The sequence below is a fragment of the Salvelinus sp. IW2-2015 genome, linkage group LG22, assembly GCF_002910315.2.
Source record: "Salvelinus sp. IW2-2015 linkage group LG22, ASM291031v2, whole genome shotgun sequence".
Taxonomy (NCBI): domain Eukaryota; kingdom Metazoa; phylum Chordata; class Actinopteri; order Salmoniformes; family Salmonidae; genus Salvelinus; species Salvelinus sp. IW2-2015.
Window position 1 is genome coordinate 24,265,137 of NC_036862.1, and position 16,612 is coordinate 24,281,748.

The 16,612-nt window shown below is 41.9% G+C and overlaps 1 protein-coding gene across 1 annotated transcript in view; it reads left to right on the plus strand.

Moving 5' to 3' along the window:
* Positions 1-16,612, plus strand: part of LOC111982592 (protein moonraker) — a 41,516-nt gene that overhangs the window by 17,875 nt on the left and 7,029 nt on the right. The window contains 1 exon segment of the mRNA XM_070433869.1: positions 13,340-13,456. Within this exon segment, the coding sequence (XP_070289970.1) occupies positions 13,340-13,456 (117 nt within the window).

Consider the following 16,612-nt stretch of genomic DNA (forward strand, 5'->3'; position numbering starts at 1 on the left):
GGGCAAAAACTCCAGGCCCAAGTTTGGGAAAACCTGCTCTAAAGGACCATTATATGGATAACATTTTGTGAAAATCCCCCAAATCATGGTGTTTTTTGGTTCTGGTTTCGTATGGAATCACTCTAGAGTGGTTTGTGTGTCTGGCTCTCTGAATCTTCTGTTGGTGAGATAGTGTTTGTCTTGGGACATCTTGACATATCAAAGATACATAATCATATTTCTACATGTTTATCCTCAAGTGTGCAGCCACATCTAGGCAGAAATTGTTGCTGAATGCACATCTCTAGTACTGCACTGCCAGCACTAAAATGCATATTTCTCTGGAGGGTCCTCTGTCAGCCCTCGTAGTCCTGTTGTCGCTTTTCATCAAGATCACATCCGTTCTTTATATGTCAGAAGTGTTGTTCAGAGCGGAGGTGATTATTATTCCGTCTCAAGTGAAGCCCTTCTGATAACAAGAGCACACTATTTGCCTGTTGGATGGCTCATATAGGAATGACATTTCTCAGATTGCTTTCTGTCTGTCTGCAACCAGCCCTCCCTCCTCAGATCAGAAGAGATGAACAGGAGCACAGGCTGAATCTATTACCAAAGTGTAGCTCCTAGCTTCAAAATGAAGATTATTCCCATATGTCTAGTGTTGTATTCTCATTTATTTTTTATTACATTCCCAACTCCAGGAAGTAGCGCCACTGAAATGTTATAGGTTGAAATATAGCCTATCCATCATATTATAATGGCCACTTTGATGCCAGGCAATACACAATCAATAGTGAAAGGAAATAATGGACCAGATGATGGTACGTAACTAGATGATGTACTGCATCATCAAAGTTATCTATAGCTCTGTTGTGCTTTGTCTCTGGTTGTCCTTATGCTTCTCCACATGTCATTCATTCATTTGGCCAGGTCTCCCTTGTAAAAGAGGTCTTTTGACCTCAATGGGACTTCCTTGATTAAAAAAATACAGAGGTGGAGCTCTGGGCCATAGTATAATACAGTGCAGAGAGCTATAGGCTAGTTATAGACACAGTTATGCTCAATTACTACTCATGCATACTTAATGTGATGAAGTTCAAACTCCATCAGGTTTCTGCGTAATGGATTGTTAGTGTAAAAGTGGTAAACTGATGATAAATCTAGAGAGAGGGAGAGCGTTATTGCTATCATTAGGTTAATGAAATTATGTTCTCACTCTTTTTATAGGGCAATTCACCACAGGATGATTTACAGTGTGTTTAAAGCGCTTGGAAGAAATCCCATTTAGTATGTCAGACAGTCACTAGAGGGGGCTAGTCATTCTATAAGGCCTGAATGGAAAGTGATAGCTAATCCGTGTGTGTGTGGACAGTTGTTGTTGTAGTGTAGAATGTATGAAAACAGTGATTAATGCTGTGGGTTTGGGAAGCGGAGAGTGGGCACAGCTGCCTATTAGTGTGGAGAGCTCAATATGTTGTGTGTGTTGTCTAAGCTTGTGATTACCTGTGTTTACAACCAACAATGCTCAGCACAGGGAGAGGGAGTCAGCAGGCCCCTCCACTGCAGACAACACAAACACACACCAGGGATTGGCTGCATAGCCATATCTCATAGCTTATGAAAGTAGTGCACACATCATTCAGTATGCCAATCACTCACGGTCAAATGTTGTGCACAAATTTGTTAACATCCCTGTCAGTGAGCATTTCTCATTTGCCAAGATAATCCATCCACCTGACAGATGTGGCATATCAAGAAGCTGACTAAACAGCAGGATCATTACACAGGTGAACCTTGTGCTGGGGCCAATAAAAGGCTATTCTAAAATGTGCCGTTTTCTCACACAACACAATGTCACATATGTCTCAAGTTTTGAGGGAGAGTGCAATTGGTATGCTGACTGCAGGAATGTCCACCAGTGCTGTTGCCAGATAATTGAATGTTAATTTCTCTACCATTAGCTGCCTCCAATATCGTTTTAGAGAATTTGGTAGTACGTCCAACCGGCCTCACAACCGCAGACCACATGTAACCATGCCAGCCAAGGACCTCCACATCCGGCTTCTTCACCTGCGGGATTGTCTGAGACCAGCCACCCAGACAGCTGATGAAACTGAGGAGTTTTTCTGTGGATAAAAACTAATGCTGATGCATGGGTGGACCTGGCTCCCAAGTGGGTGGTCCTATGCCCTCCCAGGCCCACCCATGGCTGCGCCCCTGCCCAGTCGGGAATTGGGGCCTCATTCACGTGATCATAGATTAAAGCCTAATTTATTTATTTTAATTGACTGATTTCCTTATATGAACTGTAACTCAATAAAATCGTTGAAATTGTTGCATGTTGCTTTTATATTTTTATTCAGTATACTTAAGTCGTTTTTGGGGGGTATCTACTTTACTATGTACAGTTGTAGTCAAAAGTTTACATACACTTAGGTTGGAGTCATTAAAACTCGTTTTTCAAACACTCCACAAACTATAGTTTTGGTAAGTTGGTTAGGACATCTACTTTGTGTATGACACAAGTCACTTTTCCAACAATTGTTTACAGACAGATTATTTCACTTATAATTCACTGTATCACAAATCCAGTGGGTCAGAAGTTTACATACACTAAGTTGACTGTGCCTTTAAACAGCTTGAAAAATTTCAGAAAATGATGTCATGGCGTTAGAAGCTTCTGATAGGCTAATTGACATCATTTGAGTCAATTGGAGGTGTACCTGTGGTTGTATTTCAAGGCCTACCTTCAAACTCAGTGCCTCTTTGCTTGACATCATGGGAAAATCCAAAGAAATCAGCCAAGACCCCAGAGTTTTTTTGTAGACCTCCACAAGTCTGTTTCATACTTGGGAGCAATTTCCAAACGCCTGAAGGTACCACTTTCATCTGTACAAACAATAGTACGCAAGTATAAACACCATGGGACCACGCAGCCATCATACGGCTCAGGAAGGAGACGCGTTCTGTCTCCTAGAGATTAATGTACTTCGGTGCGAAAAGTGAAAATCAATCCCAGAACAACAGCAAAGGACCTTGTGAAGATGAAGATGCTGGAGGAAACGGGTACAAAAGTATCTATATCCACAGCAAAACGAGTCCTATATCGACATAACCTGAAAGGCCGCTCAGCAAGGAAGAAGCCACTGCTCCAAAACCGCCATGAAAATAGCCAGACTACGGTTTGCAACTGCACATGGGGACAAAGATCGTACTTTTTGGCGAAATGTTCTCTGGTCTGATGAAACAAAAATAGAACTGTTTGGCCATTATGACCATCGTTATGTTTTGAGGAGAAGGGGGGGGGCCTGCAAGCCCGAAGAACACCATCCCCACCGTGAAGCACGGGGGTGGCAGCATCATGTTGTGTGGGTGCTTTGCTGCAGGAGGCACTGGTGCACTTCACAAAATAGATAGCATCATGAGAAAATTAAATTATGTGGATATATTGAAGCAACATCTCAAGACATCAGTCAGGAAGTTAAAGCTTGGTCGCAAATGGGTCTTCCAAATGGACAATGACCCCAAGCATACTTCCAAAGTTGTGGCAAAATGGCTTAAGGAGAACAAAGTCAAGGTATTGGAGTGGCCATCACAAAGCCCTGACCTCAATCCTATAGAAAATGTGTGGGCAGAACTGAAAAAGCGTGTGCGAGCAAGGAGGCCTACAAACCTGACTCAGTTACACCAGCTCTGTCAAGAGGAATGGGTCAAAATTCACCCAACTTATTGTGGAAGGCTACCCGAAACATTTGACCCAAGTTAAACAATTGAAAGGCAATGCTACCAAGTACTAATTGAGTGTATGTAAACTTCTGACCCACTGGGAATGTGATAAATCATTCTCTCTACTATTATTCTGACATTTCACATTCTTAAAATAAAGTGGTGATCCTAACTGACCTAAAACAGGGAATTTTTTATAGGATTAAATGTCAGGAATTGTGAAAAACTGAGTTTAAATGTATTTGGCTAAGATGTATGTAAACTTCCGACTTCAACTGTATATTTTTGACTATTACTTCACGACATTCCTAAATAAAATAATGTACTTTTTACTCCATACATTTTCCCTGACACCCAAAAGTACTCGTTACATTTTGAATGCTTAGCAGGTCAGGAAAATGGTCCAATTCACACAGTTATTCAAGAGAACATCCCTGGTCATCCCTACTGATGATCTGGTGGACTTACTAAACACACATGCTTCGTTTGTAAATGCTGTCTGAGTGTTGGAATGTGCCACTTAAAAAGAAAAAAAGAAAATGTTGCCGTCTGGTTTACTTAATATATATTTTAGCAATTACATTTACTTTTGATACTTAAGTACAGCATATTTAAAACCAAATACTTAGACTTTTACTCAAGTAGTATTTTAATGGGTGACTCTCACTTTTACTTGAGTACATTTTCTAATAAAGAATCTTTACATCTACTCAAGTATGACAATTGGGTACTTTTTCCACCACTGTTGAGAATAGAACACAATGTTGTTATAGTACACAATCCTCAAAGCACAACTCTCATCTGATTTGTTCTGGAATTCATAGGAACTCATTGCTCCCCCATTCCGTTTTTTTTAGGTGTTTTGTTATTTGCATTGTTAAATCAAGTGTAACTTTCATTTTTGGGAGGTACAAAGCCTGTGTCGTGCTGCGTTGAGATCACCTAAGTAGGAGAAAAAGCCTACACTCCCCAATAGTCAGCCTTTCCCAATCATCACGTGTATGTATGTGGTATAACATCGTCTTGTAGGTTTGAACAGCACTTGGAACCAGCTGTTGGAAAGTAATCTCGCTGACAAATGTACACTTCTGTTAAGGTATCATTTGCTCAAAGCTCTCCTTAGAAAATGTGGTTATAGTTGATGATGAGGAAGTTCATTTACAAATATCTAGCCCCCTTTCACTCCAATGAACCACTTACAGTGCCTTGCAAAAGTATTCACCCTATTGGTGTTTTTCCTATTTTGTTGCATTACAACCTGTAATTTAAATGGATTTTTATTTGGATTTCATGTAATGGACATACACAAAATAGTCAAAATTGGTGAAGTGAAATGAAAAAAAAAACTTGTTTCAAAAAATTCAAAACGGAAAAGTGGTGCGTGCATATGTATTTGCTGCGTGCACCCCCTTTGCTATGAAGCCCCTAAATAAGATCTGGTGCAACCAATTACCTTCAGAAGTCACATAATTAGTTAAATAATGTCCACCTGTGTGCAATTTAAGTGTCATATGATCTCAGTATATATACACCTGTTCTGAAAGGCCCCAGAATCTGCAACACCACTAAGCAAAGGGCACCACCAAGCAAGTGGCACCATGAAGACCAAGGAGCTCTCCAAGCAGGTCAGGGACAAAGTTGTGGAGAAGTACAGATCAGGGTTGGGTTATAAAAAATATATAAAAAACTTTGAACATCCCACTGAGCACCATTAAATCCATTATAAAAAAATGGAAAGAATATGACACCACAACAAACCTGCCAAGAGAGGGTCGCCCACCAAAACTCACGGTCCAGGCAAGGAGGGCATTAATCAGAGAGGCAACAAAGAGACCAAAGATAACCCTGAAGGAGCTTGCAAAGCTCCACAGTGGAGATTGGAGTATCTGTCTATAGGACCACTTTAAGCCGTACAGTCCACAGAGCTGGGCTTTACGGAAGAGTGTCCAGAAAAAAGCCATTGCTTAAAGAAAACAATAAGCAAACACGTTTGGTGTTCACCAAAAGGCATGTGGGAGACTCCCCAAACATATGGAAGAAGGTACTCTGGTCAGATGAGACTAAAATTGAGATTTTTGGCCATCAAGGAAAATGCTATGTCTGGGGCAAACCCAACACCTCTCATCACCCCGAGAACACCATCCTCACAGTGAAGCATGGTAGTGGCAGCATCATGCTGTGGGGGTGTTTTTCATTGGCAGGGACTGGGAAACTGGTCAGAATTGAAGGAATGATGGATGGCGCTAAATACAGGGAAATTCTTGAGGGAAACCTGTTTGTCTTCAAGAGATTTGAGACTGGGACGGAGGTTCACCTTCCAGCAGACCCTAAGCGTACTGCTCAAGCAACTCTCGAGTGGTTTAAGGGGAAAATTTAAATGTCTTGGAATGGCCTAGTCAAAGCCCAGACCTCAATCCAATTGAGAATCTGTGGTATGACTTAAAGATTGCTGTACACCAGCGGAACCCATCCAACTTGAAGGAGCTGGAGCAGTTTTGCCTTGAAGAATGGGCAAGAATCCCTGTGGCTAGATGTGCCAAGCTTATAGAGACATACCCCAAGAGACTTGCAGCTGTAATTGCTGCAAAAGGTGCCTCTACAAAGTATTGACTTTGGGGGGGTGAATAGTTATGCCCGCTCAAGTTTTTTGTCTCATTTCTTGTCTGTTTCACAATTAAAAATATTTTGCATCTTCAAAGTGGTAGCCATGTTGTGTAAATCAAATAATACAAACCCCCAAAAATCAATTTTAATTCCAGGTTGTAAGTCAACAAAATAGGAAAAATGCCAAGGGGGTGAATACTTTCGCAAGCCGCTGTAGCTATTGAGTCTAGACTAATAGTTAAACTTAAAGATTGAATTAGCTGCTGTAGGCTAGAGCTTTAATGGAGATACTTCAGACACCCTGGGAAACACTCAGTACTCAGTCCAAATGCATTGCTTTTAATTCTAATATTTCAACACGCATTAGACTAGCTGTAGATCATCGTCTCTCTCTGTGACCTGGGTTGAATTGGGGTGGGTGAAAATGATGGAGAAGATGGATGGGTATAGAGTCTAATCCTCAGTATGTGTGTGGTGAGAGCAACGTGGGTAGGGGGAGGTCATGCAACATTGGAGCGGAGGATAAGAGGTCTCCATGGTTAGAAGACCTAGTGGAGGGAGGTTGACACCCGCCCTACTGGTCCCTCTCTGACTGATGCTGACTGACCACAGCTCCACCACCACCAAGACAAACAAATCAATGGTCAGATTAAAGACTGGTCACTCTGCTACTGTCTGAAGACTGATGTTTTTCTGTTCTCTCCAGTCTTTTGTCAGGGGCTTTCCAACCCTGTTCCTGGAGAGCTACCCTCCTGAAGGTTTTCGCTCCAACCCCAGTTGTAACTAACCCGGTTCAGATTTTCAAACAGCTAATTATTAGAATCAGGTGTCCTAGATTAGGGTTGGAGAGAGCCTACATGACGATAGCTCTCTAGGAACAGGTTTGGAGAGAGCCTACAGGACAATAGTTATCTTGGAACAGGGTTGGAGAGAGCAAACAGTACGATAGCTCTCTAGGAACAGGGTTGGAGAGAGCCTACAGGACGATAGCTCTCTAGGAACAGGGTTGGAGAGCCCTGCTTTTGTCCCTGGTGTGTTCCTTTTTCTTTCAAAACATTACTCTCTTGTACTGTTCTTTCAAACCTTCACTCTCTTGTACTGTTCTCTCAAACCATCATTCTCTTGTACTATTCTCTCAAACCATCACTCTCTTGTACTGTTCTCTCAAACCTTCACTCTCTTGTACTGTTCTCTCAGAACAATCTCTTCTAAGCCATAACCTTGTTACAGGAGATTGGTCTCTCAATAGATTTGGTGCGCTGATGGCTGTTACCAGCCCATCTAATCATGACCTCTAGCTCCCAAGAAACTCCACTGCTGCCCCTGTCTCTGCGATTGGCCCTGATAGGTAGAACCATCTGTTATTGTTGTAGGCAGAAGGAAAATAAAAGTTGCTACCACATTGCTATGATTCACCTTCTTTTCTCTGCACTGTTTTCTCCATCCACCTGTTTTCTTAGTGCATTGATTTGTTTCTCTGCTCTCAGAACCTAAGGACCATTTCTCTAGCAGTAGAGCTGTAGCCAGCCTCTTCCCTGAATCACCCCCCACTATCTCTGAAACAGATTTGGGTCTCTCTCTCTCTATCGCTCTCTCTCTCTCTCTCTCTTTCTTTCACTCTCTCTCTCTTTCACTCTCTCTCGCTGTCTCGGAATCAAGCCCAGCTCAGTTTGCTTCCTGTTTGATATATCACATATGGAGCTGGTGCTTTGCCGCTTTCTCTGTTTCCTTGGCGATAGACTTATGCAGTTGTTGGAGAAGAACGACAAACTAACTTGAAAGTCATTTGAAGTCGATATCACACACCTCGCTGTGGGGATTTATGGCTCAGGCTGCTCATCAATTTGAGTTGTTTGTGTTAGGCCTTTCTGTAGTAGGTGGATGTGAGAGGGCTGGGTTTGTCAGGCTATGATCAGACTGCAGCTACCCTCTCCTCTCCCCCTGTCAGCAACTGCTGCCCACACTCACAACAGTGAACAGACCGCAAAATATTCACCACTGACGATTAACACGTGTCAGTGAGTGTGTCCTCAGTGTCTCTAAGCTTTCTAAGCATCCTTGTAGAGCCAGGAGAAAGAGTAGTGCAGCTTGTATACATCAGCATTCACATCACCTTACCATGCTCAAACCCTACCAATGTGAAAATCTTCTCTTTTGTGAAAATGTACTGCCACTTGAATTTGTGAAAGGTGTTTCCTGACTGGTGCCCTCATGCCCACACTCTTAAAGTTGCACATAACCCTTGGGCGCCTTCACACTGCTTTTAATCTAAGTGTGTTATTCCATTTTGTGTGGACACAAAGGAAATCTTGCACAAGGGGAGAAGGGAAATTATTGTGTTATCGCCTCAATGGCCCTTAAATGACCTATCAGAGCATAAATGGGCGCTGTGTGTAGTCCAGGGATGGAGGGGCTAACAGTGAAATACCCACCCTGGCACTTCTCGCTGTGTCTCTGTCTGCCCACAGCCTGGCCCCATGATGTGCAGACCCCATGAGCAGGAGGAGCAAATGGGGCTGGACCTGGGTTGGTGTGTGGGGAGAACATTAGAGGCACTTTGCTTGTGGAACTGCTGTGTCTGTCTCTAAATATAGTAGCAGCCAGAGCTGTTGCCAGAGCTCAACTGATTTGCTCACAGAAAAAAAAAAAAAAAAAAAAAAANAAAAAAAAAAAAAAAAAAAAAAAACCCTGGCCTTGACATTGCCCAAATGAGCCCCCAGCTGACACCCTCCACTTGGGGCAGAGGAGAGTGGGGGTGTGAGGGGAGCACACAGACTTTAGAATGTAGCATCACACCTCTCTCTGTCTCTCTCTCTCTCACAATTCAATTTTCAATTTAAGGGCTTTATTGGCATGGGAAACGTATCTTTACATTGCCAAAGCAAGTGAAATAGATAATAAACAAAAGTGAAATAAACAATAAAAAAATGTACAGTTAACATACACTTATAAAAGAATAAAGACATTTCAAATGTCATATTATATCTATATACAGTGTTGTAATGATGTGCAAATAGTTAAAGTACGAAAGGGAAAATAAATTAACATAAATATAGGTTGTATTTACAATGGTGTCACTGGTTGCCCTTTTCTTGTGGCAACAGGTCACAAATCTTGCTGCTGTGATCCCCACTGTGATATTTCACCCAATAGATTTGGGAGTTTATCAAAATTGGATTTGTTTTCAAATTCTTTGTGGGTCTGTGTCACGGCCGTCGAAAGAAGTGGACCAAAGTGCAGCGTTGTGAGCGTACATTTTCCTTTTATTTTAGTAAATGTCGCCAACAAAACAACAAACGAAGAAACAACCGTGAAGCTTACAGGGCTAAGTGCCACTAACAAAGATAACTTCCCACAATGACAAAAGGGAAAAAGGCTGTCTAATTATGATTCCCAATCAGAGACAACGACAGACAGCTGTCCCCGATTGAGAACCACACCCGGCCAACACATAGAAATACAAAAACATAGAAATCAAAACATAGAATGCCCACCCCAAATCACACCCTGACTAAACTGTGTAATCTGAGGGAAATATGTGTTTGGTCAGGGTGTGCATTTGGCAGGAGGTTAGGAAGTGCATCTCAGTTTCCAACTTATTTTGTGGGCTGTGTGCATAGCCTGTCTTCTCTTGAGAGCTAGGTTTCCCTTGGCGGCCTTTCTCAATAGCAAGTCTGTACATAGTCAAAGATTTCCTTAATTTTGGGTCAGTCACAGTGGTCAGGTATTCTGCCACTGTACTCTTTGTTTAGGGTCAGATAGCATTTGGGGTCAGATAGCATTTGCTATTACTTTCCAATGTTGTTTTCTCATGATTTGGTTGGGTCTAATTGTGTTGCTGTCCTGGGGCTCTGTGAGGTCTGTTTGTGTTTGTGAACAGAGCACCAGGACCAGCTTGCTTAGGGGGCTCTTCTCCAGGTTTATTTCTCTGTAGGTTATGAAAGGTTTGGGAATTGCTTCCTTTTAGGTGGTGGTAGAATTGAATGGCTCTTTTCTGGATTTTGATCATTTGCGGGTATCGGCTAATTCTGCTCTGCATGCATTATTTGGTGTTTTACGTTGTACACGGAGGATATTTTTGCAGAATTCTGCATGCAGAGTCTCAATTTGGTGTTTGTCCCATTTTGTGAATTCTTGGTTGGTAAGCAGATCCCAGACCTCGCAACCATAAAGTGCAATGGGTTCTATAACTGATTCAAGTATTTGTAGCCAGATCCTAATTGGTATGTCAAATTTTATGTTCCTTTTGATGGCATAGAAGGTCCTTCTTGCCTTGTCTCTCAGATTGTTCACAGCTTTGTGGAAGTAACTTGTGGCGCTGAGGTTTAGGCCGAGGTATATATCGTTTTTTGTGTGCTCTAGGGCAACGGTGTCTAGATGGAATTTGTATTCGTGGTCCTGGGAACTGGACCTTTTTTGAAACACCATTATTTTTGTCTTACTGAGATTTACTGTCAGGGCCCAGGTCTGACAGAATCTCTGCAGAAGATCTAGGTGCTGCTGTAGGCCCTCCTTGGTAGGGGACAGAAGCACCAGATCATCAGCAAACAGTAGGCATTTGACTTCAGATTCTAGTAGAGTGAGGCCGGGTGCTGCAAACTGTTCTAGTGACCACACCAATTCGTTGATATATATGTTGAAGAGGGTGGGGCTTAAGCTGCATCCCTGTCTCATTTCCCGGCCCTGTTGAAAGAAATGTGTGTGTTTTTTGCCAATTTTAACCGCACACTTGTTGTTTGTGTACATGGATTTTATAATGTTGTATGTTTATCCCAACACCACTTTCCATCAATTTGTAAAGCATGCCCTCGTGCAAAATTGAGTCAACAGCTTTTTTGAAATCAACAAAGCATGAAAAGGCTTTTCCTTTGTTTTGGTTTGTTTGTTTGTCAATTAAGGTGTGCAGGGTGAATACGTGGTCTGTTGTACAGTAATTTGGTAAAAAGCCAATTTGACATTTGCTCAGTACATTGTTTTCGCTGAGGAAATGTACGCGTCTGCTGTTAATGATAATGCAGAGGATTTTCCCAAGGTTGCTTTTGACGCGTATCCCACTGTAGTTATTTGGTTCAAATTTGTCTCCACTTTTGTGGATGAGGTGATCAGTCTTTGGTTCCAAATATTGGGGAAGATCTCAGAGCTGAGAATGATGTTAAAGAGTTTAAGTATAGCCAATTGGAATTTGTGGTCTGTATATTTTATCATTTCATGTAGGGTACCATCAACACCACAGGCCTTTTTGGGTTGGAGGGTTTGTGTTTTGTCCTGTAGTTCATTCAGCGTTATTGGAGAATCCAGTGGATTCTGGTAGTCTTTAATAGTTGATTCTGAGATTTGTATTTCATCATGTATATGTTTTTGCTGTTTGTTCTTTGTTATAGAGCCAAAAACATTGGAGAAGTGGTTTATCCATACATCTTTGTTTTGGATAGATAACTCTTTGTGTAGTTGTTTGTTAAGAATTTTCCAATTTTCCCAGAAGTGGTTAGATTCTATGGATTCTTCAATTACATTGAGCTGATTTCTGATGTGCTGATCCTTTTTCCGTAGTGTATTTCTGTATTGTTTTAGTGATTCACCATAGTGAAGCCGTAGGCTCAGGTTTTCTGGGTCTCTATGTTTTTGGTTGGATAGGTTTCTCAATTTCTTTCTTAGGTTTTCGCATTCTTCATCAAACCATTTGTCATTGGAGTGTTGTTAATTTTCTTTTTTTTGTCTGCTTGAAATTTTTAGATTTGATATGGAAGCTGTGAGGTCAAATATACTGTTTAGATTTTCTACTGCCAGGTTTACACCTTCACTATTACAGTTAAACATTTTGTCCAAGAAATTGTCTAGAAGTTATTGAATTTGTTGTTGCGTAATTGTTTTTTGGTAGATTTTCACACTACACTCCTTCCATCTATAGCATTTCTTAATATTATTCAGCTCCTTTGGCTTTGATGCCTCATGATTGAGCAAAGCTCTGTTCAAGTAGTGCAGTGATCTGATAGTGTCAGTGGACTGACTGTGGATGCTCTAAGAGACTCTGGGTTGAGGTCAGTGATAAAGTAGGTTACAGTACTACTGGCAAGAGATGAGCTATAGGTGTACCTACCATAGGAGTCCCCTCGAAGCCTACCATTGACTATGTACATACCCAGCGTCCGACAGAGCTGCAGGAGTTGTGACGCGTTTTTGTTGGTTATGTTGTCACAGTTGTGTCTAGGGGGGTATATGGGAGAGGGAATGTTGTCACTTACAGGTAGGTGTTTGTCCCCCTTTGTGCTGAGGGTGTCAGGTTCTTGTCCAGTTCTGGCATTTAGGTCGCCACAGACTTGTTAGTACATGTCCCTGGGCCTGGAAATTGTTGATCTCCCCCTCTAGGATTGAGAAGCTGTCATCGTTAAAGTATGGGGATTCTATTGGGGGGATATAGGTAGCACACATGAGAACATTTTTCTCTATTGAGATAATTTCGTTATTAATTAGTCAAATGTAAAATGTTCCTGTTTTAACTAATTTAATAGAGTGGGTTAAGTCTGCTCTATGCCAAATTAGCATACCCCCTGATTCTCTTCCCTGTTTCACACCTGGTAGTTTGGTGGATGGGACTACCAACTCTCTGTCTCTCTCTCTCCTCTCTCTCTCGCGCGTGCACGCTCTGGCCCCTATCTTGATTAATAGCAGTTATATTCCAGGCTGCTGCTTTTTCACTTCCATTGACATATGTACCTAATTGAAACAGGCTGAATGGAGATGAGGACAATGTAATGAAAAGATGGAGTGAAGCGCCATCAGTCTGGTATTCAGCCTGAGCATCCTGTTTGTCTGTCTGTTTTTATCTATCCAGAACCCAAGCATACTCTGTCTGTCTGTCTGTCTGTATGTCTCTCTAACTCCACAGCCTGAACGCCCTGTCTGTCTCTCCATCTCGCCACAGTGTCCTGTCTGGGAATAGCATCAGGGAGGAGGACACCCCAGGTCTACCTGGCCGCAGCAGCACCTTCCCAGCCCCAGGTGAGAGGAGGGGAGAGGGGACGTGACTCTCTGTGCCAGCCAGCATGCAGAGGAGTATCCAGCAGTACAGACAGGACCACGAGGTTTACCTCCGCCTGGTTTCCCACGAGGCTGTGGGCAGCTTCAACCCCTGCGCCATTGCAGACAGGTGAGAGGGACTAACACATGGCACTACTTTTGACCAGGGACCTATGAGTACACTCTTACTAGTGCCATTTGGGACTGTAGTACTTTTCAATGTTTCACTTTCCCAAATGCAAATGTACAGTTGAAGTCGGAAGTTCACATACACCTTAGCCAAATACATTTAAACTCAGTTTTTCCACAATTCCTGACATTTAATCCTAGTAAAAATTCCCTGTCTTAGGTCAGTTAGGATCACCACTTTATTTTAAGAATGTGAAATGTTAGAATAATAGTAGAGAGAATGATTTATTTCAGCTTTTGTGGGTCAGAAGATTACATACATTCAATTAGTATTTGGTAGATTGCCTTTCAATTGTTTCACCTGGGTCAAACGTTACTGGTAGCCTTCCACAATCTTCCCACAATAAGTTGGGTGAATTTTGGCCCATTCCTCTTGACAGAGCTGGTGAAACTGAGTCAGGTTTGTAGGCCTCCTTGCTCGCACATGCTTTTTCAGTTCTGCACACAAATTTTCTATAAGATTGAGGTCAGGGCTTTGTGATGGCCACTCCAATATCTTGACTTTGTTGTCCTTAAGCCATTTTGCCCCAACTTTGGAAGTTTGCTTGGGGTCGTTGTCCATTTGGAAGACCCATTTGCGACCAAGCTTTAACTTCCTGACTGATGTCTTGAGATGTTGCTTCAATATATCCACATCATTTTCTTTCCTCATGATGCAATCTATTTTGTGAAGTGCACCAGCCCCTCCTGCAGCAAAGCACCCCCACAACATGATGCTGCCACCCCCGTGCTTCACGGTTGGGATGGTGTTCTTCGGCTTGCAAGCGTCCCCCTTTCTCCTCCAAACATAATGATGGTCATTAAGGCCAAACAGTTCTATTTTTGTTTCATCAGACCAGAGGACATATCTCCAAAAGTACGATCTTTGTCCCCATGTGCAGTTGCAAACCGTAGTCTGGCTTTTTTATGGCGGTTTTAGAGCAGTGGCTTTTTCCTTGCTGAACGGCCTTTCAGGTTATGTCAATATAGGACTTGTTTTGGTGTGGATATAGATACTTTTGTACCTGTTTCCTCCAGCATCTTCACAAGGTACTTTGCTGTTGTTCTGGGATTGATTTGCACTTTTCGCACTAAAGTACTTTCAACTCTAGGAGACAGAACGCGTCTCCTTCCTGAGCGGTATGATGGCTGCGTGGTCCCATGGTGTTTGTACTTGTGTACTATTGTTTGTACAGATGAACGTGGTACCTTCAGGTGTTTGGAAATTACTCCCAAGGATGAACCAGACTTGTGGAGGTCTACAATTTTTTTCCTGAAGTCTTGGCTGATTTCTTTTGATTGTCCCATGATGTCAAGCAAAGAGGCACTGAGTTTGAAGGTAGGCCTTTAAATACATCCACAGGTACACCTCCAATTGACTCAAATTATGTCAATTAGCCTAGCAGAAGCTTCTAAAGCCATGACATAATTTTCTGGAATTTTCCAAGCTTTTTAAAGGCAGTCAACTTTGTGTATGTAAACTTCTTACCCACTGGAATTGTGAAATAATCTGTCTGTACACAATTGTTGGAAAAATGACTTGTGTCATGGACGAAGTAGATGTCCTAACCAACTTACCAAAACTTTAGTTTGTTAACAAGAAATTTGTGGAGTGTTTGAAAAACGAGTTTTAATGACTCCAACCTAAGTGTATGTAAACTTCCGACTTCAACTGTATCTGCGGTTGGTTGTTCCTTAAGCCATCTCAACAGATGTATTTGCTACCCAGTTAGTCCCTGAATGCCACCGTGTGTAGGAGGATGGATTATTCACTTGCCCAGGGCTACACAACTCTTCCTCAAACATAGTGCTCTTTGCTTATTCAAACATTAGGTCCAGTGTTTGACTAGTTGTGGGGTGCGTGTGAGTGCATATTTAAAATAATTCTCAATTTGGTGCAATGCAGAGAATCCCCCTTGTCTCTATGAGCATACTGAATGCATTTGAGTGTGATAGATCAGAAACGCATCATATTCAGACATTTCAAAGAGAAGCAGATGTAATTGAATAATACGGCAAATGTTCTTAACGGTACTAAAGGACAGATACTTAGGTCTGGCATTTGGAGATGCCTCTCTCTCCTCTCACCATATCTGTGTGTGGGAGTGTGAATTGTTGCAAAAAAAAGTGAGCTAAGAAAACCAGCCCAAGGGAGAACTACTATTGTTGCCTCGTTACTTTTAGAGAGTGAGAGATGACAGGAGATAAAATCATATGCCATCCTCTTGAGCTATGCATCTGAATTTTGTATGTTCAGAAAGAAAAAAAACTAATATTTTTTTTGAAAACTCTGTTTATTAAGTTTTACACACACAGACAATACAAAGCAATATAAATAATATACTCAACTAGAAAAAATACAAATAATACATAAAAAAAAAGAAAGATACCATACTTTAGACAAGTTAAACACACCAGGCAGAAGGCTACAAAGGTTAAAGGGCAATCTATAGTATAGGGACAGAGCAAACACCTCACCATTGTTCCTGTCAACAGTCAAGGGATGGGGTGGAGAAATGCAACCACTCACAGACAGTCAAGGCCACAGACCAACCATCCACTGGACCAAAAATGAAAAGTTTACAATGCTTTAAAATAAAAAATTAATAATAATAATTTTATGTAGGCGTGAACAAAATTTAAAAATAAAAATAACTGGGAAAAACATGCTCACACCTTAGTCTCTGCCCGGGCAAGATGAACAAGGCATCCGCAGGTCACAATCAATAAGCACATCAACCTTAATGCCCCCCCCCCCCCCCCCCCCCCCCCCCCACCCCAGAAAAACACAGAGAAATGCTCTTCCAACCCCTAAGTAAGTCACGAGGGGGTCAAATACAGACTTATTTTGTTTTAATAGGAGTGCCATCAGAGGATGGACTGTTTAAAAGTAACCCGGGAATGGAGGCCCAAGCCTCATTAAACAGTTTGGGTTCCCACGTGAATTGAATTGAATTTTTTTCTAGTTTCAGAGAGCACAACACATCTCTCACCCAATATTTATAAGATTGGGGGAGCTGCCATCTTCCAGTTCTGTAGTATTAGCCGTCTAGCTTAAAAGAGTTGTATAAGCCAACAGTGTCCGACTGATTTCTTGAACAGGGGGATACTCAAATGC